General features: G+C 47.3%; 1 protein-coding gene across 5 annotated transcripts in view; it reads right to left on the reverse strand.

The window, feature by feature from the left end:
* LOC308575802 (uncharacterized protein) overlaps window positions 1-21,999 on the reverse strand; it is a 51,882-nt gene extending 29,883 nt beyond the window's left edge. Inside the window, exon 1 of one of the 5 annotated variants that reach the window (XM_081174809.1) lies at window positions 21,978-21,999. Coding sequence is in view for 1 of the 5 variants with exons in the window: in XM_081174805.1 (XP_081030931.1) it covers window positions 21,622-21,849 (228 nt within the window). In the remaining 4 variants the exon portion in view is untranslated. Of the gene's footprint in view, window positions 1-20,279; window positions 20,395-20,837; window positions 20,946-21,467; window positions 21,557-21,621; window positions 21,864-21,977 lie in introns of those variants that run through there. The other 4 variants (XM_081174805.1, XM_081174806.1, XM_081174807.1 and 1 more) reach the window with 4 other exon arrangements.
* Between the last annotated feature and the right edge of the window lie 3,974 nt (window positions 22,000-25,973).

Consider the following 25,973-nt stretch of genomic DNA (forward strand, 5'->3'; position numbering starts at 1 on the left):
CTGCAAAGCGTGGAGACCCAGCAGGGATGGGAATGAGAAAAGGGCCCTGGTTCGTCAGTCACAGGAAACGCCAATCAGGAGAGTTGTTGTTGCAGAGTGCTCACCAGCAAGCAGTTTATTTTCCCCAAATTGTTCTGCTGTGCCAGATCCAAAGTATATTGGTCAACCCTGTAGCTAAAAATACAAGAACATCACACAAATAGAGAATCATCTCTCAAGGGTAGCCCTTAACCCTGCTACCCTCATAATCATAATTTCCTTACATCTAACTGGTAAAGAATATGGGATAAATATAAAAATATATAAAGAAAGTTAAAGAATCCAGCTGTCTCTCTTCTGAAACCAGTGCTAAGAATTGGAACTGACTTCTGTTTGTTTTTAACATCTGGAGGAAAAACAGCATCCTTAGATATAGAGATTTGGTTATTCAGGATAGGAAGCCTGATTATTAAAGAATCAAGAGCAGATTAAACCAGGAAAACCCTTTAAGCGCACCCGGGTTTTCATAAACATAAAAAAATCCCATGATTAATGATAATTCAAGAAGGTTGATGGGTTATGAAAAATTAATTACCAAAATGACTGTTTATTGTCAAAATCATATCATTTAGTATTGAAATATGATACAGAATTCAAGCAAATAAAGGATTTTATGATTAATCTGATGCAGAAAATAAAGGAAAGAATACCCCAATGGAAGTATGGGAAAGCTTATGGAAAAGATTGCCTTATGTATAGCAATAAAGGGAGATTGTAACAAAGTAGTGATGTGGTTTTATCTAACCCTAGTAACAATACAGAGAAAATACCCAGGTTTATCCTGGAAATGTCAAAAAGAAAAGGGGGATTATTACTGTATACGGTGGGAGAGTCAGCTAGCAAAAAAATAACACTTTTGGAAATATAAAAGGTTTTGTAACAGAAATATTGCTAGACGACAACTCCAGTTTTCCGTGGTCATTCATTATACAGGTTGTGGCTGGTGGGAGTTGGAAGTTAGCAACATCATGGATCAGGGATTGGTTAAATTGCAGGAAGCAAAGTGTAGGAATAAACGGACAGTTCTCCAAATGGAGAGAAGTAAAAAGTGGAGGCTTCAAGGATCAGTACTGGGACTCGTGCTTTTTAACTTGTTCATAAATGATCTAGAGCAGTGGTTCCCAGTTGGTGGTCTGCGGACCCCAGGGGTTCCATGACACCATTCACATAACAAAAACTACCATAGAGATAACAAAATTTTCAATAGTAGGAGGTCCATAGTTTGGCTTTTGAAAAACAGGGGATCCACAGTACTTAGCTAATTGGGAACCACTATTAAGAGTTATATGTGAGGTGGCCAAGCTTGTTGATGATACTGAATTGTTCACGGTTGTTAAAACAAAAGGAGGTTGCAAAGAGCTCCAAGAGGACCTCTCCAAATGAAGTGAAAGGGTGGTAAAATGGCAAATGCAATTCAATGTAAGCAAGTGTAGAGCGATGCATGTTGGAGCAAAAATCGTTAGTTTCACATACACCGTGGGTAGGCAAACTAAGGCCCAGGGACCGGATCTGGCCCAATCGCCTTCTAAATCTGGTCAGCGGATGGTCCAGGAATCAGCGTGTTTTTACTTGAGTAGAATGTGTCATTTAAAAGGCATCTCTGGGTTATTTGTGGGGCCTGCCTGGTGTTTTTTCCATGAGTAGAATGTGTGCTTTTATTTAAAATGCATCTCTGGGTTATTTGTGGGGCATAGGAATTCGTTCATCCCCCCCCCCCAATATATATATAGTCTGCCCCCCCCCACAAGGTCTGAGGGACACTAAACAAGTTTGCTGACCCCTGACATACACACTCATGGGGTCTGAACTGGAGGTGACAGATCAGTAGCAAGACTTGGGGGGGTCACAACAGATGTTGACCCAACATGCAGGGACTGTTAAAAAAAAAAAGGCAAATGCCATGCTAGGGATTATTTGGAAAGGAATTGAAAATAAAATGGCCAATACTGTAATGCCATCGTACAAGTACAGTGGTACCTCTGGTTGCGAACGGGATCCGTTCTAGAGCCCCATTCGCAACCTGAAAGGAACGCAACCCGCGTCTGTGCACGCGCGGGTCGCAATTCATCGCTTCTGTGCACGGGCAGGACATCATTTTGTGCGTCTGCACGTGCGCAAGTGGAGTAACCCCTTCCGGGTTGCTGCGGGATGCAACCTGAAAAGGCGTAACCTGAACCGAACGTAACAAGAGGTATGACTGTATATGTTATGACCACATCTGGAGTACTGTGGACAGTTCTGGTTGCCTCACCTCAAAAGGGATATTGTCGAGTTTGAAAAGATTCAGAAAAAGGTGACCCAAATTGTTATGTAGTGTAGTTTCACCCTGGGCCAACAGGGGGATACTGTATATAGTTTTCACTCAGGTCTGTAGATAGTTTTCACTCAGGTCCGCGGCAGTTAGTTTAGGCGGGAACTCTGGGGCTGTTGTGGTTACAATGTTGACAGCCGGCTGCCTATAAATACAGGCCGGCTGAGCTGTTCGCAGTCAGTTCTATTCCAGCTTGTCTTAATAAAGAGCTACTTGAAGAAATCGCTGTGCCGGCTGCTATGTCAACCCACTACCTAATACTGGCGACGAGGATGGGATGGATGGACATCAGAGCACAGCCAGATGCGGCCAGCCTCTGAACTGAGCTGAATCACAGAGCGAAATCACTGAGCGAAATCACTGAGCGAAATCACTGAGCGAAATCACTGGGCAGAACCAATTCAGAGCTGACTGTTCTGGCTAGAGCACTGTGTTCCATCCATCGCCCTTCACGCCGGCATCGGAATCATGGCTTCACTTGTGCCTCTACCGCCGTTTGCGCCAGCCTCTGAGTCATGGGACTCCTACCTCGCTCGGTTCGACTGCTACCTCCAAGCCAACGAGCTGACAGCAGTATCAGTGGATCGGAAGCGGGGCCTATTCCTCAGCCTCTGTGGGCCTGAGGTGTTTGAGACGGCCCGAGCATTGGTTGCGCCTGAAGCAGTCCAGGCAACACCATGGGACACGATCCAAGAGAAACTCCGCAACCACTACGCACCAAAGCCGTCCAAGATTGCTGCCCGCCATGCGTTCTACCACCGGAACCAGGCAGAGGGGGAGTCAATCAACAACTACGCCACCGCCCTGCGACAGGCTGCAATGCACTGTGAGTTCCGAGACTTAGACGATGCCCTGATGGATCGAATCGTCTGCGGGGTCCGGGACATCCATCTGCAACGGCGTCTCCTAGCCAAGCCAGACCTCACGCTACAGAAAGCCATTGAGGAGGCTGTGGCCTCAGAAGCTGCTGAACGCTCCGCCCAGGAGATCTGCAAGTCCAGCAGCCCGCGTCTTGCTAGGGGGCCAGTTCCGGTGCATCATGAAGAGGCCAGCAGTGATGAGGCATCCTCCAGTGAAGACGATGACGTGCACCAGACAAAGCGGGAGCGCAGGAAGCTCCAACAGAAGTCCAAGGGCCAACCGGAATGTGCTGGCTGCGGAGGCGACCATTCCCGTGCCAAGTGTCGATTCAGAGACGCCATCTGTAGGAGGTGTTCCAGAAGGGGCCACATCGCTAAGGTCTGCCGATCGGCTCCGTCTGACACCCCCCCTTCATCGACTCGCAAGTTCAAGTCTTCACTCCAGTCTGCCAAGGAAAGTTGTTTCGCTCTCACCAACTGCCGCTGCCCGTCTGGAACCACGATTGGCCAAACCGACTCGTCTACGCGACGCAAGCTGAACGTCACGGTGCTCATTGAAGGAGCTCCATGTGACATGGAGATCGACACCGGGTCTGCCCTGTCCGTCGTGTCATGGAGCACCATCAAAAGACTGGTACCCAGAGTATCCAAAAGGCAACTCGACTCTCACCGCGTACACCTGAGAGACTACCAGGGAAACGACATTCCCGTGGTAGGCGTTGGCCGGTTCCGGATCGCCTTCAAGGATTTTTCGGGCCTGCTCCGGTTGGTGGTGGTCGAAGGTCAGCGGCCAAGCCTCCTAGGGCTAGACTGGTTTGATGCCCTCGGCCTGGAAGTCACCGGCATCAACTGCATCTCTAACGCAGAGACTGAGGCTCTGGTCAAAGACTTTGCCGAGGTTTTTGACGGCACCTTGGGACAATATACTGGTACGCCCATCTCCTTTAGCCTTGATCCACAAGTCGCCCCCATCAAGCTTAAGCCACGCCGGGTTCCCTTTGCTCTCAAGGCTAAGGTGGACGAACAACTGGACAAACTGATCGCCCAAGGAGTTTTGGAGCCCGTTGACCACGCAAAGTGGGAAACCCCCATCGTCACGCCTGTCAAGCCAGATGGGTCGGTGAGAATCTGCGCTGACTACAAGTGCACAATCAACAAGGCACTTCAGCAGCACGCTTATCCGGTTCCTGTTGTCCAACACCTGCTGCATTCCCTGGGTGAGGGTAAGGTCTTCGCTAAGCTGGACCTTGCCCAAGCCTATCAACAACTGCCAGTCGATGATGCCACTGCTGAAGCCCAGACGATCGTCACCCACCGGGGGGCATTCCGTTGCCGCCGGTTGCAGTTCGGGGTGAGTGTGGCTCCTGGCATCTTCCAAAGCCTTATGGAGCGTCTCCTGCAAGGGCTTCCGGGCGTGGTACCGTATTTTGATGACGTCTTGGTGTCTGCAGACTCACACCAGCAGCTGTTCGAGCGCCTCCGTGCCGTGCTGACCAGGTTCCAGGAGGCCGGGCTCAAGGTAAAGAGGGAGAAATGCCTGATTGCCGTTCCACAGGTTGAGTTCCTGGGCTATCTTATCGATGCCTCCGGCCTTCATCCAACCACATCCAAGATCCGCGCTATCCAGCAGGCCCCCACCCTAAAGGACAAAACGGAGTTGCAGGCATTCCTGGGGCTGCTGAACTTTTATAACATGTTCCTGCCCCACAAAGCCACAGTGGCTGAGCCTCTTCACCGACTCCTTAGCACTAAGACGCCTTGGGCCTGGGGTCATCGAGAGACGGCGGCCTTCAACGCGGTCAAGGCTCTCCTTTCTTCAGACAGTGTGCTGGTACAGTACAGTGAATCCAGGCCGCTGGTCCTTGCCTGCGACGCCTCACCTTTTGGCATCGGTGCTGTCCTTAGTCACCGTTTTCCAGATGGAAGAGAAGCCTACTTTTCCAGGACACTATCTCCGACGGAACGGAATTACAGCCAGCTTGACAAGGAGGCATTGGCACTTGTGGCTGGAGTGAAGAGGTTCCATGAATACCTCTATGGCAGGACTTTTGACCTCATCACTGACCACAAGCCACTCCTGGGCCTCCTCGCCGGTGATCGTCCAACTCCACCGGTCCTCTCACCACGCATGCTGCGATGGACTGTTTTCCTGGCTGCCTACCACTACCGGCTCATCCATCGCCCGGGGAAATCGATGGGCCATGCCGACGCCCTCAGCCGTTGCCCTCTTCCAGCATTTGTGGAAGACCCGGCTCCAGCTTCATCGCTCCTTCTGATTGAGGATATTCCGGCAGCGCCTGTATCGGCTGCCACTGTGGCCTCCGCGTCTGCCCAGGATCGCACCATCAGCCGGGTGCTCAACTGGGTGTGGAGGGGGTGGCCACAAGGGCCTTTTGCATCGGAGTTCCAGCCCTTCGCAACCAGACAACATGAACTCTCAGCTCATCGCGGCTGTCTGCTGTGGGGAGACTGCGTCGTGATTCCCCAGGGACTCCGTCAGCGCGTCCTGGAGGCTCTGCACGTTGGCCACCCGGGAATTGTCAAAATGAAGGCGTTGGCTCGGTGTTACGTCTGGTGGCCTAATATGGACGATGCCATCACTGCCTGGGTATCCGCCTGTCAAGCGTGCCAAGAGTCGAGGCCTGCACCACCGGCAGCTAAGGGACACACCTGGGAGACGCCAAAGACACCCTGGTCGAGGGTGCACATCGATCTGGCTGGCCCCTTTCACGGCCGGACCTTTATGGTAGTGGTGGACGCCTATTCCAAATGGCTGGAGGTCGCCCTGATGCCCTCCACCACTACCGAAGCTGTCATCCGGGTGCTGCGAGGCCTATTTGCAACGCATGGGTGTCCTGATGTCCTTGTCTCTGACAACGGACCGCAGTTCACGTCAGGCACGTTTGAGCGGTACCTTTTGGGACTGGGCATCCGCCATGCCCTAACGGCACCTTTTCATCCATCCAGCAACGGGCAAGCGGAAAGAATGGTGCGCTCGACAAAAGAGGCACTGGCGCGCCTGGACCGGGGAGACTGGCATGAGCGGGTCGCCGAATACTTGTTCGTGCAACACATCACTCCTCATGCGGCCACAGGGAGGAGTCCTGCTGAACTGCTTATGGGCCGCCGCCTCAGGTCACCGCTCGACCGGCTTCACCCAGACATTGCCGTGGCTGAACCCCCAGGCTGTGCCAACGCACCACGGTCATTTGTCCCAGGAAACCAGGTCTTTGCCCGGAACTATGTGGGGGACATCCCTTGGGTGCCAGCCACAGTAGTGGGAGTCACTGGACCTCGATCGTACCAGGTGGCACTCGAAGACGGACGTTTGTGGCGACGGCACATAGACCAGCTTAGGCGCAGGGTTGGCGACTTAGACACTACCGAGGTGCCCCCAACTGCGCTTGCGGCTCCAGAAGAGACACGTACAGATGGCGAGGCCCCACCTACACCTCCCTCGCAAACTGCCAGCGTGGAGCCGAACCAAGCCGTCTCAGACCAGACTCAGACCACTCCACTTGCGGAGGCTCCACCCACAGCAGCGGATCCAGGGGAGTTGGTTCCAACGCCACCTAGGGTCGCACCACAGCCTCAGCGAGAACTGTGTGGCCCTCCGGATTTGGCTACCAGTCCCCGGTGGTCTGGCAGAGTTTCCAAGCGCCCAACTTATTTAAAGGACTACGTTGTTGGACAGGTATCACTGTTGGTCTAAGTATGGGAAATGTAACCGATATGCTTTTGTGCCTAATTGAACCATTACGCGTAGTGCTGTATATAAGGAAACCATTACGATTGTAACTAACGCCTTATCTCGGTGGGGAGGGGTGTTATGTAGTGTAGTTTCACCCTGGGCCAACAGGGGGATACTGTATATAGTTTTCACTCAGGTCTGTAGATAGTTTTCACTCAGGTCCACGGCAGTTAGTTTAGGCGGGAACTCTGGGGCTGTTGTGGTTACAATGTTGACAGCCGGCTGCCTATAAATACAGGCCGGCTGAGCTGTTCGCAGTCAGTTCTATTCCAGCTTGTCTTAATAAAGAGCTACTTGAAGAAATCGCTGTGCCGGCTGCTATGTCAACCCACTACTTAATACAAATGATCAAGGAGATGGAACAACTGCCCTGTAAAGGAAGGTTGCCATATTTCAAAAAGTGAAACTCCAGACACAAAAATTATTGAGGGGTTGTTGTTTTTTTTGCAAATTTTTGAGCTATTTTTAAGGAAATTCACCAAAATCTACACTTTTCCTGGACATTAAAGATATTTCCAACAGCCGAATCCTGGTAATGTCCAGGAACTTCCGGATATATGGCAATCCTAAGTGTTAGAGACTTCTTAGTTTAGAGAAAAGGTGAGTTAGAGCTAACATGATAGAAGTTTATACAGGGGTACCTCGGGTTAAGTACTTATTCATTCTGGAGGTCCATTCTTAACCTGAAACTGTTCTTAACCTGAAGCACCACTTTAGCTAATGGGGCCTCCTGCTGCTGCTGCGCCACCAGAGCACGATTTCTGTTCTCATCCTGAAGCAAAGTTCTTAACCCGAGGTACTATTTCTGGGTTAGCGGAATCTGTAACCTAAAGCGTATGTAACCCGAGGTACCACTGTAAAATTATGTAGAGCTTTTCTCCCTCTCCCACAAGAACTTGTGGAGCTCCAATGATGCTGAATGTCGCAAGATTCAGGACAGTAGACTATTCTTACGTTTTTATGTAACACCTGAAGGATTGCAGATTCCCCATTAACACTGCTTTAAGTAGGGATTTTGGAGAATTAGGATGGAATTTGAAACAGAAGTTGCCAACGTCTGCAGAATTTGTCCCATGGTCTGGAAAGGAATGCAAACGGTATTTGCTGCTGTTGTTTTCAGCCTGCAAATGATATGTAATTTATGATACCCCCCCCCACACACATTTGCACTGTGTTTCCTTCAAATTGAAATGAGTGGCATGGAATAACTTAATAACAATGCAATTACTTACATTAAATTCCGCCACTACAGACAGCAAGACGAATAACGTGGATTTTGCCAGAAACTGAACTGCAGCGGAACGGAAACAGCACTGCACAGTTGGAACATAGTTGGAATGGAAATTGATGCCTTCTTACATCCCTAGTTCTAAGTGATGGTTCCCAGCTCTGAAACTCACTGAGCTGTATCCAACTAAATAGTTCTGCTAGTGCAAGTAATTCTGCTTGTCCAGTGGTACTTCCTCTGTGCCCTCCGCAAGGGTTTGTGGGGACCCTCAGAACAGATTTAGGGGGGCATGGGAAAGGAGGGAATATTTCTTCATGCTGCCTGAAGTCCTTGTGCTAGCAGATCTATTTAGCAGGATGCTATTATCGCTGGCTAGAGGCATGCCAACACACGCTTTACTGAATGGTGTTCAACTTCGTACTATAAACTTTTCCGATTTGTATTTTCTCAGACTTAAAAAGAAACTGCTGCAGTTTTTGATGCTGCTCTTGTCTCCAGAGTTGTTTTAGCTGTTTTAAATTCTCTCTCTCTCTCTCTCTCTCTCCCACCCCCATGACACACACACACCAGCTACCCTTTCTGAGGTAAAAAGGCAATTAGAATGTTATAACAATACACAAACACGCCAGTAGTTGCAATTTTAGAAATTCTCCTTTCCCGTCGTCATTAGAGAGTATTGCTATGCTTCATGCACTCAAATCATTAGGCACCAAAACAGAGACATGAATACCCCAAACACTGCGTTCCCTAAAGCAGCTGTCACGGCAAATCAGCATCAGGCATCTATACATAGGGACGTTATGGTTAGGCACTTATCAAGGGAAGGGTTGTAGCTCAGTGGTAGAGAGTCTGCTTTGCATGCCAGAGGTCCCAGGTTCAATCACCAGCGTCTCCAGCTGGCAAAGACTTCCTGCCTAAACCCTGGAGTGCTGCTGCAGCTCAGTGTAGATGATACTGAGGTAGGTGGCGGTCTGACTCTGTACAAAGCAGCTTCCTATGAACAAGCTTGGATAGAAAACCCAAAACATAAATCCACATTCTAAAAAACCGAACACCTTCAGTTCCACTCTCAAACCAGAGTATGGAATTTGGTATAACCAGAGAGGAGCCAAACGTTGATCAGCTTCAGGTGGCCACTTTTATTATTATCAACAGTCATATCTAGAAAATGGAATTTTCAATGGGCATTGCTGTCCACTAAACATGCAAGTGTCATAGCTGGTGGGAGATGATCATTTTCTGTGTTGGAGGCAACCTCAAATGGTCAGCGTCATGCCTATATGCCAGTTGTAAGATTGCTATATAGTCAATTACAGCAGAATTCTAATTGAGTTTGGTACCTTTCTCTGTGAAGTAGTGTTTTTATTTGTACACAGATTGTAACAGCTGGTGTTTTTAGTTTGATAATTTTATTTCCTTAATTGTTTATACATGATGGCCCTTGTGGTCCCTTCCAACTCTACAAGTCTTTAATGTTTGGTGTTTTATTATGTTTTTATAAGTGCTGGAAGCTGCCCAAAGTTGCCAGGGGAAACCAGCAGCTTTTGAATTATGGTGCTGGAGGAGACTCTTGAGAGTCCCATGGACTGCAAGAAGATCAAACCTATCCATTCTGAAGGAAAGCAGCCCTGAGTGCTCACTGGAAGGACAGATCCTGAAGCTGAGGCTCCAATACTTTGGCCACCTCATGAGAAGAGAAGACTCCCTGGAAAAGACCCTGATGTTGGGAAAGATGGAGGGCACAAGGAGAAGGGGACGACAGAGGATGAGATAGTTGAACAGTGTTCTCGAAGCTATGAACATGAGTTTGACCAAGCTGCGGTCAACCCCAAGGTTTTTGTTTTATAAGTCTTCTGCTTTTGGGGAGGGGAAGGAGTTACAATTCCATTCTACACCATGCTTGTGTTGGTCCTTTGGCTTGATGATTGTGTTATTACAATTTTGGGGCCGTATCAAATGGAACCCAGTCAGTTTTGCCACAGATTGACAATTATTGGCTTGTGGTAACAAAGAGTTGGACTTCTTAACTGGTGGTGAATGCCCTTCCTGCTTAAATATGAGAGGTCACATCAGTATTGGCATTCTGCTGGCTCCTGAAGACGTGCCCATTTAGGCAAGCATTTCATTAAATTTGAACTTGTGATCTAATTGTTTTAATTGCCTTTTACACCGTTTTCCTTACTATGCTTCTTAACTGGCTTGTTTTATTGCATTTTTAAATTATGGATCCTTTTAACACCTTGACTGATTTTTTAAATTGTGAATTTTAACTACACCTGGATTTTATACTTGTTTTGCATGCAGAAGGCAATGCTTGGCTTAGGTCTCTCTTGTCCTTCCCCTCTTTACTAAAAAATGTGGTACGCCAGTCCTGCTGTATTTGGGGACTCTCCAGCTCTAACACCAAAGCCAGCGTGGTGTAGTGGTTAAAAGCGGTAGTCTCGTAATCTGGGGAACCGGGTTCGCGTCTCCGCTCCTCCATATGCAGCTGCTGGGTGACCTTGGGCCAGTCACACTTCTTTGAAGTCTCTCAGCCCCACTCACTTCACAGAGTGCTTGTTGTGGGGGAAGAAGGGAAAGGAGAATGTTAGCCGCTTTGAGACTCCTTAAAGGGAGTGAAAGGCGGGATATCAAATCCAAACTCCTCCTCCTCCTCCATTGGCATTGGGACTGGCAGGGCAGAAAGGCAGGAAGACCAACCACTAGGTGGAGCCAGAGCGAATGATAAGCAGAGCCACCCCCTGAACCAGGGGTGCCATCTTGAATAAAATATTGGAGTGGGCAGGTAAGTCCCGCCCCACATAATCGATCACATGAGACACAGTGTGCACACACACACAATTTGAATGGCAATGTCTATCAACTTGGGTGCCCCCGGTCCCCTCAAATATTTTATTGGGGGTGCGAAGACTCCTCAGCCCCTAGGAGTTGGCTCTTATTTCCTGCAATGGTTGCAAGAAGGCAAGTGTGACAGCAGCTGGCCCTGCTGTAATATCCTCCACTCTCAGAGACCCTGGAGAGTCACTGCCAGTCTTGGGATAGGTGTACAAAAGGCTGTATCCAATGTCCATTTGTTGCGCCAGCAGATGGCAACATTTAAAGGTTGTGCAACAAGGGAATCCAACACAACAGTTGTGTAATCTGCTTAACAGTAAACTTTGGTAATGCACTTGCATTTTCCCTTGTGCAACAATGTTCTGTTAGCACAACTATACCCCTAAGTGATTTGAAGGCAGTGGTACATTGCATACAACCCCAAACAGTATGACTTGGTACAGTTCACTAGCGTAGCAGCAGATACTGGAAGAGAAGCGTCCATTCCTCCCCTGCCCGCCCCCCAGGTTTTCTAATTGTGGTAGTGTTTCCTGGCTATAAACAGTGCTTCAGCAGTTGCATGCCAAGGCACCTATTTTGTTGCCCCGGCTGCATCATTTACTGTACGGATTCAACTTGCATTATTTGGTCGGTTGATCTGGCAGGAGACCTCGGTACGGCAAGCTGTGATTCTGGCTCCACTGCCAGTTGCTTTTACAGACTTAATAGCTGAAATGTCATAGACTTTATTAATCAGACTGCATTCTTTGCTAATTGATGGACATAGTTTCGGAGTTGAAATTTTTTAATACTTCACTGAGCTCAGGAGTGATCCGTCATGGAAAAAATACACAGCAGACTTTCTCTCTTGCTTCAAGCGCAACCAGGCCTAGACTGCCTGCGACATTCTCTCTCCTTCTTCTGCTTCATGTTATTTACATTATTATCCCATCCTTTGCCTTAGGCCGGGATATGGAACCTGCGCCGTGCCCTATGTTTTGGACTACAACTCCCATCAACCCTGACCATTGTTTTCATATACAGTGGTACCTCAGGTTACATACGCTTCAGGGTTACATGCGCTTCAGGTTACAGACTCTGCTAACCCAGAAATAATACCTCAGGTTAAGAACCTTGCTTCAGGATGAGAACAGAAATTGTGCTCCAGCAGCGCGGCAGCAGCGGGAGGCCTCATTAGCTGAAGTGGTGCTTCAGGTTAAGAACAGTTTCAGGTTAAGAACAGACCTCCGGAACAAATTAAGTACTTAACCTGAGGTACCACTGTACAGTGGTACCTCGGGTTACATACACTTCAGGTTACACACTCTGCTAACCCAGAAATAATGCTTCAGGTTAAGAACTTTGCTTCAGGATAAGAACAGAAATTGTGCTCCAGCGGCGCAGCAGAAGCAGGAGGCCCCATTAGCTAAAGTGGTGCTTCAGGTTAAGAACAGTTTCAGGTTAAGAAAAGACCTCCGGAACGAATTAAGTACTTAACCTGAGGTACCAATGTATAGGGACGTCCCATTCCATAATGATAATTTTACTATGTATACCTCACCCATCTTCCTGGGTTGCTCCAACCACTCTGGGCAGTTTCCAACATATATATATAAAATAATAATAAAATAATAAAACATATTAATAGTGCCACTGTATTCTGCTCTGGTCAGACCTCACCTGGAGTACTGTGTCCAGTTCTGGGCACCACAATTCAAGAAGGACACTGACAAACTGGAACGTGTCCAGAGGAGGGCAACCAAAATGGTCAAAGGCCTGGAAACGATGCCTTATGAGGAACGGCTAAGGGAGCTGGGCATGTTTAGCCTGGAGAAGAGGAGGTTAAGGGGTGATATGATAGCCATGTTCAAATATATAAAAGGATGTCACATAGAGGAGGGAGAAAGGTTGTTTTCTGGTGCTCCAGAGAAGCGGACACGGAGCAATGGATCCAAACTACAAGAAAGAAGATTCCACCTAAACATTAGGAAGAACTTCCTGACAGTAAGAGCTGTTCGACAGTGGAATTTGCTGCCAAGGAGTGTGGTGGAGTCTCCTTCTTTGGAGGTCTTTAAGCAGAGGCTTGACAACCATATGTCAGGAGTGCTCTGATGGTGTTTCCTGCTTGGCAGGGGGTTGGACTCGATGGCCCTTGTGGTCTCTTCCAACTCTATGATTCTATGATTCTATGATTCTATGATTTTTTTAAGTGAATAGGGTTATATCTTTATTTTTAAATGTATTTTTATTAAAGATTTTCTTGGTTTACAAAAGTATGTGCAATGCTATCTCTCTTTCTCTTTCTCCAAGTAGCATTTTTTACAGATCAGTTTCATTTGTTGAGACATTAGGAAGAAGAGGGGGTAAGAGGCAGAGGGGGGAAAAGGTGAGTGGGGGTGGGGTCAGGTGGTGGTGTTTCTATTATACTTAATATATGTGGGGTTTTGTGTCAGCATCGCTTGTGTGGGTCCTCTTTGAAGTTCGTTTGTTTTCCTTTGGTGGTGAGAGAGGCTAAGGCTGGCCTAGCGTGATCTTTGTTTTCATGTGTGAGTGGGTGGATGGGATCAGGTTAGCCATATTGATTTGTATGCTGTTGGTGGATTTTTGTCATTGTTTGTAGGGCTGATAATAAAACATTAAACATTTTGTGGGGGAAAACTTTCCCTATACAGGATTTCCTTCAGATGGCTCCGTGGGTCGGATAACTCCATACCCGCCAACATTTCCCCAATGAAAATAGGGACATCCTAAGGAAAAGTGGGATATTCCAGAATCAGATCAGAAACTGGAACGGCTTCTCTAAAACAAGGACGTCCCTGGAAAATAGGAACACCTGGAGGATCTGAGAACATAAGAAGAGCTTGCTGGATCAGACCATCTAGTCCAGCATCCTGTTTTCATGGTGGCCAACCAGATGCCCAAGGGAAACCCACCAGAAGGACCCACAAGAGCACTCTCCCCCTCCTGTGTTTCCTAACAAATGGTACCGTATTTTTCGCCCTATAGGACGCACTTTTCGCCCTCCAAAAATGAAGGGGAAATGTGTGTGCGTCCTATAGGGCGAATGCAGGCTTTCACTGAAGCCTGGAGAGCGAGAGGGGTCGGTGCGCACCGACCCCTCTCGCTCTCCAGGCTTCAGGAGAGCCCCAGCGCCAGCCCCACAAGGTTGGGGGACAGAGGGAGGCGGAACGCTGCCATACCGCTGTCTCCCGAAGTGGTTTGGAGGCTGACGGCGGGGAGACCCCGCCGCCAGCCCCACAAGCTCCGGGGACAGCGGGGAGACGCAGCGCGTCTTCCCGCTGTCCCCGGACCTAATCTGAAGGCGGCGGCAGGGAGATGAGAGCTTCTCCCCACTGCCTGCCCCACAAGCTCGGGGACAGTTGGGAGACACAGCGCATCTTCCCGCTGTCCCCGGACCTAATCTGAAGGCGGCGGCAGGGAGAAGAGCGCTTCTCCCCGCTGCCTGCCCCACAAGCTCCGGGGACAGCTGGGAGACGCAGCGCGTCTTCCTGCTGTCCCCGGACCTGATCTCAAGGCGGGCGGCGTGGAGAAGAGCGCTTCTCCCCGCTGCCTGCCCCACAAGCGCCTGGGGGAAAATAATTTTTTTTTCTTTATTTCCCCCCCCCCCCCAAAAAAAGTGATGCGTCCTATGGGCCGGTGCGTCCTTTGGGGCGAAAAATACGGTATTCAGAAGCGTTACTGCCTTTGACTGTGGAGGAAGCATAGCAATCTTGACCAGCAGCCATCAATAGCCCTCTCCGCCATTAATTTGTCTAAACCCATCTAAGCTGGTGGCCATCACTGTCTCCTGTGGGAGCAAGTGCCATAGTTTAACTGTGCTGCATGACGTTCTTCCAACATTCAGCTTCTTTGAATGTCCATGAGTTCTAGTGCTCTGAGAAAGAGAAAAGAAACATCTCTCTCATGTCACCCCTTACTCCAATTGAACTTAAAGGTAAAGGGACCCCTGACCATTAGGTCCAGTCGTGACCGACTCTCCCAGTGCAGAACCCAGGGTGGCTCACAAGATGCCACAGAATTGCACACCAATCCATTATAAATATTGAATAACAATTAAATAAGCTATTATATACATAAAAAACCACCAAATCAAAACAACTTAGAACCATTTACACCACCCACCTTTAGAAGTAAAAGGTAAAGGGACCCCTGACCATTAGGTCCAGTCGTGGCCGACTCTGGGGTTGCGGCGCTCATCTCGCTTTACTGGCCGAGGGAGCCGGCGTACAGCTTCCAGGTCATGTGGCCAGCATGACTAAGCCGCTTCAGGCGAACCAGAGCAGCACACGGAAACGCCGTTTACCTTCCCGCTGGAGTGGTACCTATTTATCTACTTGCACTTTGACATGCTTTCGAACTGCTAGGTTGGCAGGAGCAGGGCCCAAGCAACGGGAGCTCACCCCGTCGCGGGGACTCGAACCACCAAACTTCTGATCAGGAAGTCCTAGGCTCTGTGGTTTAACCCACAGCACAACCCGCATCCCTTCCCAATTGAACATACTCCCTAGGAAATATATTTAGTTCTGCAATCTTCTTTATAGTGACTATTACGTTCACAACAGCAGGAGAAAGAGGTACAGACTCCTTTAAGAAGCCATTGCATGTGGTCTGAAAGAAAGGAGGCGGAGGGGAGACTGCATTTCCTGCCCTACCTAAGTGGTGTCCCTGGGGGGATTTGAATTCAGGCTTCTTAAAAGCCTGCACTCTAGATAACACACTGCCCCACACTTAGGAGCTAGCAGGAAGCATTTAATTTCAACTATGCATATGTGCTTCCTCCTCCTGGAATCAACATATTGTGGTTTTATTTCTATTTTATTTTTCTTAATAAAAAACAGAATTCCCCCAAAATAAATTGGACCCAGTTTTCAAATCAGCCATTCAGTGGGGCAGAGGAGGGAAGAATGAAGCTTGAGGCATGATCATAAAAAGAGAGAGCGTTATGCTCCACAATTATGGCACTGCTTCCGCTAATTAAGGCAGCATGGTATATGGAAAACAAGACGTATAGATAGAGAAATCTGGTTTCAAATTCCTGCTCGGTTGTCAACCTCACTGGGTGTCCTTAGGATCACCCACCTCTCGACCTAACCCACATCATATGGCTACTGTGAGCATGAAAAACCACACCAGACCATCTAAACCAGGGGTTCCCAAACTGTGGTCTGTGGACCAGTGGTGGTCCGTGCTGTTTTTGTGGATTTGTGGTTGGAGACAGGAGACAGCCCATCCATCACATCATATATTCTCACATAATATAGATTTGCAGTTGTTCATCCATTGCCTCCTCCACTTCTCACATAATATTCTGCTGTGTTACAACCTGAACGCTACAGAATTCAATTTGAAATACAGCAAAGTAACAGGCAAGAAACAAAACAAGCAATAAAATACAGTTGCAGAGTATTGCAATTGCTACGACAGGCGGAGGTTAGTATGCAACTACATATGTACTGAAATTAATGAACACAGCTAAGTTGGGCCCATTAATTTCAATGGGTCTACTCTGAGTAAACCTTAGTCGAATTCCATCCAGAAAAACCATCAAGTGGTCCACCAAAACCCTCAACAATTTCCCCATGGTCTGTGGGAAGAAAAGTTTGGGAACCACAGATCTAAACAAATTGTGAGGATATTTTCACTTTTATAAAGATGCAACTACATACATGTGCTAGTGGACAGCCTTACGGGATCTCTGTGGGACTTACTTGTTTCTCCTGGGGTGTGGAGGGTCTCCCTTAATAGACTTGGGGCACTGGCCAAGTTTGCATATACTATGTGGCATGTGTATAGCCACAAATTTAACCTGACATTTTATTTATTTATTTTGGCAAAGAGTGCGTTGAAATAAACTCTGACTCTTGCTGTCAGGGTTTACACAGAGTATGTGGTGCCAACAGGGTTTTCTGGGTCCGGTACACAGTGGTCTGGTTTGCACATAACCCAAAACTATGGTTTAGCATTATGCCTGAATGCTGCCAGTGGCTTAACTATAGTGTGTTTACTTTCAACAAACCACAAGCTGAAGCAATGGTTTGTTGTTGGTTGTCCAGGGACTCAGGCAGGAATATTCCCTGGTCCTACCTGGAAATGCAAAGACATGGACCTGGGACTTCCTGAACATAGAGCAGATACCCTAACTCTGAGCTACAGCCAATCAAATACAGTACAATCTATTGGCCAAATTTAATTTCACAATGAACTGGGATGAATGTGGTAAGTTCTTTGAAACTGGTTTCTCTGATGATGTCTCCAACTACATCTTTCATTAGGATCCACCTAGCTCATGTAGCAAAGATTATTTGGAAAGATATGCAAGCAACAATATTCAGAGCCAAATTTAGGTGATATAACTAGGGTTGCACTCCTATGCACCTGCGAATAGGCTCGATTGAGTTTACTGCCAAGTACACATATAAAAGATTGGGGTGTACAGTGTTATCATATATGACAGTCTCCACCAGTGAGGAGTTACAGTCCAAAATATTTGGAGGGCATCAACTTGGGGAAGGATGCTATACAGACTTGCACAAACTAGTGGGTGGGCATCCAGCACAACAGTTGTCCTAGCAGAAACTTGTTGTGTAGAAGATTCTACAATCTATTTGCAACAGCCAGAAACCTGCTTATGTATTCTCTTGTGCAATAACAGGCATATCCATGCCATATTTATAGCCAATGACTTTTCCAAAGAATCATGGGAACTGTAGTCTGCTAAGGAAACTGCAAATTCTAGCCCCGTGAGGGGGGAAACTACAGTTTTCCTAGATATGCAGATGAGGGCTCTTATAAATGAAAGTTCCGTTATATAAAACTCCATGCATGCAAAACAGTAGCCTTTAAGGGGGGTAGTTTCTGACCATGTCTTCTCCCTGATCTGCTAGCCTTCTGTGCACACAAAGGATTTTTATTTTTACACGGAGGCACATTCTATCGTACACCCTTGACTGAAGAACAGTAGGCTCCTTCTATCTGGGATGGTCTTCATCTTCCACCGAGCACGCAGTTTTGGGAGGGACGCACAAGGAGCAGGGAGGGAGGGGACACCCGCCTAGCCAGTCAGATCAGCCAAACCAACGCTGGCGATCAATGGGGTGACAGATGTCACAGCCACATCACCCTCACATCCTATCATATGCATCCCCGCCTGCAACTGAAAGTAGTAAAGTCCAGTCACAGGTTTACCACCTCTGTGGGAAGAAGGCCTAGCCAATAAATCTTTTAAAAATAAATTTGCAGGCTTAGTGGTTTGTCCAATCAAAGCTCCAAGGCAGGAAATTATACTTTTTATTTGTCTGAATAGGGTTAGGGAGCTCTATCAGAAGGCTCTGACAGAAACTAATTTTTTAGCTCTCAGAGCCATGCTTAGATGTGCTGCAAAGCTGTGCAATGGTCTTGAAACAGACCAATGTTGAAATCATATTCATGACTCAAAATGATTGTGTTTCCAACAAAGAAAAAGAAAAAGAAAGAAAACTTCACAGCCACAAGATTAATGGCTTGTGAAGTCTTAAAAGGAAAAAGCCGATGTTATTTCTTGTCAAAACCATGAAGGCCAAAAAAAGACCCCAGACTGCTTACTTTCTCCTCTTCAAAAGCCATCTGTCCAGTCATATGACCGCTTGATAGAGTGCAATGCACATTCAAAGCCAATGAGTTCCCTGGAAAAAATCCTGGGAACTGTGGCTTCTTTAAGTGACTGCGAATTGTAGCTCTGTGAAGGGGAATACAATGTTCTCTTAAACAGAAAAAGTAAAAAATAAAAATCAAATATGAAAACACAGCACAAACTCCATTCGTGGGTAAACAAAATAACTGAGGTAGGAGCCGCACCCACACGTCACCCACCCACAAAAACATCTCCCAAATACATCATTGGCAGTCCTCTGCACAAAAACCTCACCCTCAACTATTCCCAACTACCACAGTATCCATAATACAGCTAGTACGTAGCCAGCTATTTGTTGCAAAGCTAACATCTGGCACACACAAAAAACCTAGGCAGCATTAAATACAACCAGTTAATTCACCCACCTCTATCTAGGGCAATACAGATCATACAGAGAATGTTCCCTTCTCATCTCCCACCCGGTTGGACATAGTTGGTTGTTGTTAATCTGTTCTTCACCCTAAGGTCCTGGGGCAGGTTACTGGGACAGATCACAACTATTTAAGCACAATATTAAAAAACAGTTTGAAACAGCGTACAATCAAAAATACTGGGTGGGCCCTAAAAATCCTCTCACAGTAAACTGATTGTCTCTCACACCGAGTCGTATTAATAAACCTTACAACCCTTCAGAAAATATAATCCAGACTCTGACCCTTGGCAGCAAAAAAACACAACTTCAGTTACCACCCAATAATACATCACACACTTTCTCCTCTGGGATAATAAATTCAACTCTAGAAACTTAAAGCAGGTTGTGCCCCTGGGGCAGACCCAATGAGTTCCTATGACTACATGGTCAAAATCAAGGAACTTTAGGCCAATGGAGACAAGGTGTTACTTGTGCTAATGCAATTGACATGTGTGCTTGTTTATATCAACAGCAGCAGAGGGGGAAGCCTGAACAGGGATATTTCTTTGGCCTGGGGAGTGGAGTTTAACTCTTTCTTTCCAAATCCTGACAAAATTGGCTCTCAGAAGCTGCTTCTACCATTTCATCTGAACAGGGCCAATGGACACTACAAATGCAAACAGCCGCTTTGGAGTGAGGATTTTTGTCAGGAGCATGTCAGGGATAGAAAAGAGTTAAAATTTTACTCCTCACAGTCCCAAAGTTGTTAAGGCTTCCCTGAGGTTACTGTTTACATGAATTAATCTGCATATTTATTTTTTAAAAATGTAATCAACATCATTTATAGTTTGGACCATTAGGTTGTATCCAAGGTAGAGCTAAGTTAAAGTCATTTAGCGGTACACTTGTTCTGTTGACAAAATGATATGCACCAATGGAACGTAGGCCAATCCACACCATACATTTTATAGCACATCCAACACACCTTCAAAGCACATGGCTTCCCCCAAAGAATCCTGGGAACTGTAGTTCTTCCTGTTAATCGTGCTGCTTTAAACGTGGATCTTTATTCTATTTTGATTTTGATTTGTAATGTTTTATTTTCTCTTGCCTCTGAAAGTCTTACTGGAAATGTAAAATGGTATAAAAATTAAACACACACACACTCACGAACCCTGCCATTTTCACTGCTAAATTTCAGCGATGGAACAAATGCTTAGCCTATGAGACTTGCCTCTTACAATCTCTTTAAAGACAGGAATCGAGAACCAGTGGCCCTTCAGATTTTATTCAGCTCCTCACTTCGCTGGTCCAGTGCCAGATTTAGGGTGGTGCAGTCTGTTCCTCTGCAAAGGGCACCAAGCCAAGGGGTGCAAAAAATCCATTTTGGGGTGCCAAATTTTGGCCTTGCACAGGGCGCCATATTACAAAAGATGACCCATGTCCGCCCCTGATTAGCCTTATAAAGCATGACTTACAGTCAAGGATAATGGAAACCGTCCCCCAAAATACCTCGTGGGCAACAGACTTCGCCCCACGTTGGCAGCAACAGTGTGAGAACAGCAGTCAAACAGATCACACAGGTTTTTGAAACTGTACAAAAGCCTGAAGCACCTGTTTGCCTATAAAGGAAAGTAGGAGGAAGGCAGGAGGTAGCAGGTACAGTTTCAGACCTCCGAGTCCTTGAAAACAAAGCAAAAGCCATCCTCTGTTATCTGTGGCCAGAGGACCAAATTACTAATTAGCTCAACAGGCTCATCTGAGCAGCTCTGCCTCGCCCCCCCCCCCTCACCTGTTTTAATCGGGATTTCCATCTAAGGCACCGATTCCAGAGCGTGAAAAGCCTTTTAGATATGAGGTGGTCAGGTCCTTCCTTGCAACTTAATTAAAAGGAGAGCGGGGCGGGCGGGGGAGGGAGGGAGAGAGGGGAGGGGTACACGTGACAGATCAAAGAGGAAAACACACTCGCGTGTCCTTGCTCTATAGCCCACCCCCCCGTCTCCAAATTTTCCGGGTAGCATAGTATAAAAAACCAAAAAACAGAAAAAGACCAGAGTCAACGGGGTGAGAATAAAAGGCGACCGAGTACGCTGCTCGCCACACTCGGGCAGAGAAAATCATAAACATCTCCCCTCGCTGACTTGAAAGGCGGTAGCCGCCTCCCGCTCTCCACCCACCTTTTTTTATTTTTCACACATGGGCACAATTTGCAAATCAAAGCGTTTCCTTCTCTTCCAGATCCCCCAGCACAACCACCACTCGCTGGAAAAACAAAAACATCCTGGCATGTCTGGACAAGCCAACCCACCGACCCCCCCCATCCCCGTCCCCCTCCCCGGTTGAAGAGAAAACGCAATTACGCACCAACCCCACACTTTGTGGCTCGGCGTTATGAGCCCCCCACTCCCCACGCATCACCTACCGCTGGAGTTGGGAGTTTTAAGGGTGCCCCGCCACCCCTCACTAAGAGGGAGAAATCTACCCAGAAGGAAGGAAGGAAGGAGGGGGACCCGAAAGAGAGCACCCCTTCCCCGCCCGCCCACCGACCCACCACGTAAACATCCCCACGGGGTTACCTTGGCTTCTGACCCCCAGATGCAGAACGCCGCCGCTGTCAACAGATGGAGCCAGCCTGATCTCAGGGGTAAAGGGGGACTTTTGCCCATGCTTGTTGGCTCCTGGAGCTGCTTTTGGCAGCGGGTTTGTGCGTTGGGAAGGGAGCGGGAGCAAGAGCGAGAGCAGCTGTTCCTAATACCTTTCCCTCCCAAGATTGGTCCTCCTTCTGCGCCCTCTCTCTCTCTCATTCCCCCTTTCCTCCTCCTCCACTCACTCTCTCCTCCTGTTCTCCCTCCCCTCATCTCCTTTCTCTTCGCTCTAAACTCCCCCCACCCCACCAAAAAAACGCACAAAACACCCTCAGGGTGTGTATCACCTGCAGCAGGGATGGGTGGAAGACGATGGGGAAAGTTGAGTCTTTTCCTCCCTTTGCTCAAACACCATTTAGGTCCCAGGAAGATTTCTGGACATGGGAGCTGCACACAGCCAGCAGCCTTGATTTCGTGGGAGAAACTCATGGATGGTTGTTGTTGTTGTGTGGTGTCGTCAAAACCCCACCACCACACAAAAAGAGGTCTATAAAGGTTTCTTCCCTTCCCATCCCATCCAACCCCCAAAGCCAGTTTTCCACAACTGAGCCAGTCCACTTTGGGGGGGGGGAGTTCAGATCAGAGGAGGAGATTTATTTATTTTTTGCAATTGCCCCTATAAGTCCAGCAGCTGTTACAGTCTTAATTACCAAGTTGAGGAACTCCCTGCCCTATTGAAGAACTGTCCAAAATGATCTACCTTACCCAATACTTGCCTTGTCTTACAGGGACAAACAAAACAGGTATCTATTGGACTTCCACTTTCAGCTCTGATAAATATTTGTCAAAGGAACATGGGGGTCCAGGTTTAGTCCTCAGCATCTCCAGGTAGAGCTAAGAGAGATTACCTTTCTGAAATGTTGGAGACCCACTGCCAGTCAGTGTAGGCAATGTTGACCTACTGTGGTTTGGTATCAGGGGCGCCAACTTGACTAAAATATGGGGGGCCCCCTCAGGTAACCAACACCCTGAATAATAGATCACATGACATGGCATGCACACACCATTCAAATGGCAATGGCCTTGAACTTGGGGGGAGCTGGCCCCCTCAAATATTGGCTCCTATGCTTGGTATATGCTGGGGCGCAGGTGGCACTGTGTGTTAAACCACTGAGCCTAGGACTTGCCAATCAGAATGTCGGCGGTTCGAATCCCTGCGACGGGGTGGGCTCCCATTGCTCAGTCCCTGCTCCTGCCAACCTAGCAGTTTGAAAGCATGTCAAAGTGCAAGTAGATAAATAGGTACCGCTCCAGCGGGAAGGTAAACCGCGTTTCCGTGCGCTGCTCTGGTTCGCCAGAAGCGGCTTAGTCATGCTGGCCACATGACCTGGAAGCTGTACGCTGGCTCCCTCAGCCAATAAAGCGAGATGAGCATCGCAACCCCAGAGTTAGTCACGACTGGACCTAATGGTCAGGGGTCCCTTTACCTTTATGCTTGGTATAAGGCAGTTTCCTATGTTCCTAAATTACAGGAGGAAGCAGCTTTCAAACTTCTTTGTGTGCATGGCCATGGACCACTTAAAAATTGCTCAAAGCCGCAGTAGCCTACTTAATAAACTATTGTTTTATTTGTTCTGTGAATCAAAGCACATAAGTGATATTTTAATAATTGTATTCTTGCTTTTCTAATACAATGGATAAAAAAACCCTAAAGTAATGTTTATTCCCCCGTCAGCGCCACATTGCTGTCAAAACTAGCACCATATAATGAAAAACACAGGCCTGATGCATTATTAGCCTGTTTGATGCTTTGAACATATACAAAATGGCTTTGATCTCCAGTGTGGAGGGAAGGGGGAAATTAATAAAATTTATGTTTGGATTAACTGGCCTATTAAAGTTTACGTACTAATTGCTCAACTATTGTGGAGGCAAAATCCTTTGCAGACCTGCTGCAAGTCATTTGATGATACACCAATAGATCTTAATCAATCTCTGCCCACCCCAAGTCAGATTATTTGTCTGTTTAGCCCAATCATGTTGACTATGATTGGCAGCAAATCTCCACAGTCTCAGGCAAAATATTCCCCATCATCTGCTAGCTGATCATGGCTGTGTACACATTACCACTCGCTCTGGCTCCAGCATACTTCCACCGCTGGTGTCTGAAACTGAGTACACTGGATGTTAGGTAAAGGTAAAGGGACCCCTGACCATTAGGTCCAGTCGTGGCCAACTCTGGGGTTGCGGCGCTAATCTCGCTTTATTGGCCGAGGGAGCCGGTGTACAGCTTCCGGGTCATGTGGCCAGCATGACTAAGCCGCTTCTGGCGAACCAGAGCAGCGCACGGAAAAGCCGTTTACCTTCCCGCCGGAGTGGTACCTATTTATCTACTTGCACTTTGACGTGCTTTCGAACTGCTAGGTTGACAGGAGCAGGGTCCGAGCAACGGGAGCTCACCCCGTCGTGGGGATTCAAACCGCCGACCTTCCGATCGGCAAGTCTTAGGCTCTGTGGTTTAACCCACAGCGCCACCCGCGTCCCTACACTGGATGTTAGCCACAGTCAATAGGTACCCTGTAGCTTCTTGAGAAATACTCATAGATTCATAGAATTGTAGAGCTGAAAGGGACTACGAACGTCATCTAGTCCAACCCCCTGCAGCGCAGGAATCTTTTGCCCAACTTGCTGCTCAAACCCACAACCCTGAGATTAAGACTTTCATGTTTTATCACAAGGGTAGGCAAGCTAAGAACCGGGGGCCGGATCTGGCCCAATTGCCTTCTCAATCCAGTGGCCTGCGGATGGTCAGCGTGTTACATGAGTAGAATGTGTCCTTTTATTTAAAATGCATCTCTGGGTTATTTGTGGGGCATAGGAATTCGTTCTTTTTTCAGAGTATAGTCCGGCCCACCACATGGTCTGAGGGACGGTGGACCGGCCCCCTGCTGAAAAAGTTTGCTGACCTCTGTTCTATCAACTGAGTTATGTACTCCCACCCCACTCACACATGAAAACAAAGTTCATCACAGCCAGTTACAAACCAACCACACCCTAGGCCAACCCCAACCTCTCTCACCACCAAAGGAACACAACGAATTGCAAAGAGGACCCGCACAAGCGACACTGACACAAAACCCCACACATACATTAAGTAGAATAGAAACATTGCCACCCGATCCCACCCCACTCACCATGCCCCCCTCCACCTCTTCCCCCCCTTTTCTTCCTAATGTAACACTAATGTCTCAACAAATGAAACTGATCTGTAGAAAATGTAACTTGAAGAAAGAGACATTGCACGTACTTTTGTAAACCAAGAAATATTTAATAAAAATACAACCCCCCCAAAAAACTATGTACTTTCCCTCAAACCAGCTTCCATCCAATTTGAAAACGGAAGCGGCAGTTAAGATGAGGTGTGTACATTTCAGATAACCATTGCACATGCTCAGATGACAGCTTCAGTGAATTGGATTTCAGCACAGGGAAACAAATCAGGAAATGGGCATTGTGTGAAGAAGACATCTCTGCCCTCTCTCTGGTGTGTATAGTATATGACTTGAAATGGAGGGACGCAGGAATGACCTTGCTGTGTTTCCAACTTCTATACCTACCCAGTTTCAACTAGAGTTGCCTGCCAGCTAGAGATTGGATCTTCTGCTTTAAATATATGGTGCAGATGTAGATGTCCCTTCCCTCAGGCTCTTCCCTCAGGCTCTTAATCTCAAAATAACTTAATCTCTCCCCACATCTTTCTCCCCCACAACTCCACAATGCCTATGATAGCAGTGTGTCACACCAAACGTGACTGACTTGTAGACAGGACTCTATGAACTGAAAACGGAGGTGCTATATGTGCCTTTGTTAGCCATGAAAATCAATAAAAACAATAATAAGAAAAGACATGGCATACAAGGAAAAAGAAAAGGGAGGAAGGAGGAAAACGCAAGATCAAAATGAGTTCTTAAAACTTACAATTATTTAACTTTCTCTCCCCATTGTCTGTTGATGGTGTGTAACCAGCAACACAGTTTCGGACTTGCACCTACTGTGTATTTCTCTAAGGGCTATCGTTCAAAATGCACTTTATTTTGTTTTGGCTACCAAACTGCTGTTATCTGACAATGGCATTTTATGAAACATAGCCCTTCTTCCCAAGCCCTTAATCTGAATTTTGAAAGAAAAGTTGAGTTGTGATGTTTCTCAGCTCTCACAGCTAAATCCCCCTGTGATTGTCAATGTTAATACAAGTTGGATGTGTGTGTTTTTGGTGGGGGGAAATCTGTCTGACAAGGAATTCAAAAGGATTTAGAAAAGAAAGAAAAACCCACAAGAACACA

Source organism: Podarcis bocagei (genome assembly GCF_964188305.1).
Source record: "Podarcis bocagei genome assembly, chromosome: 16".
Taxonomy (NCBI): Eukaryota; Metazoa; Chordata; class Lepidosauria; order Squamata; family Lacertidae; genus Podarcis; species Podarcis bocagei.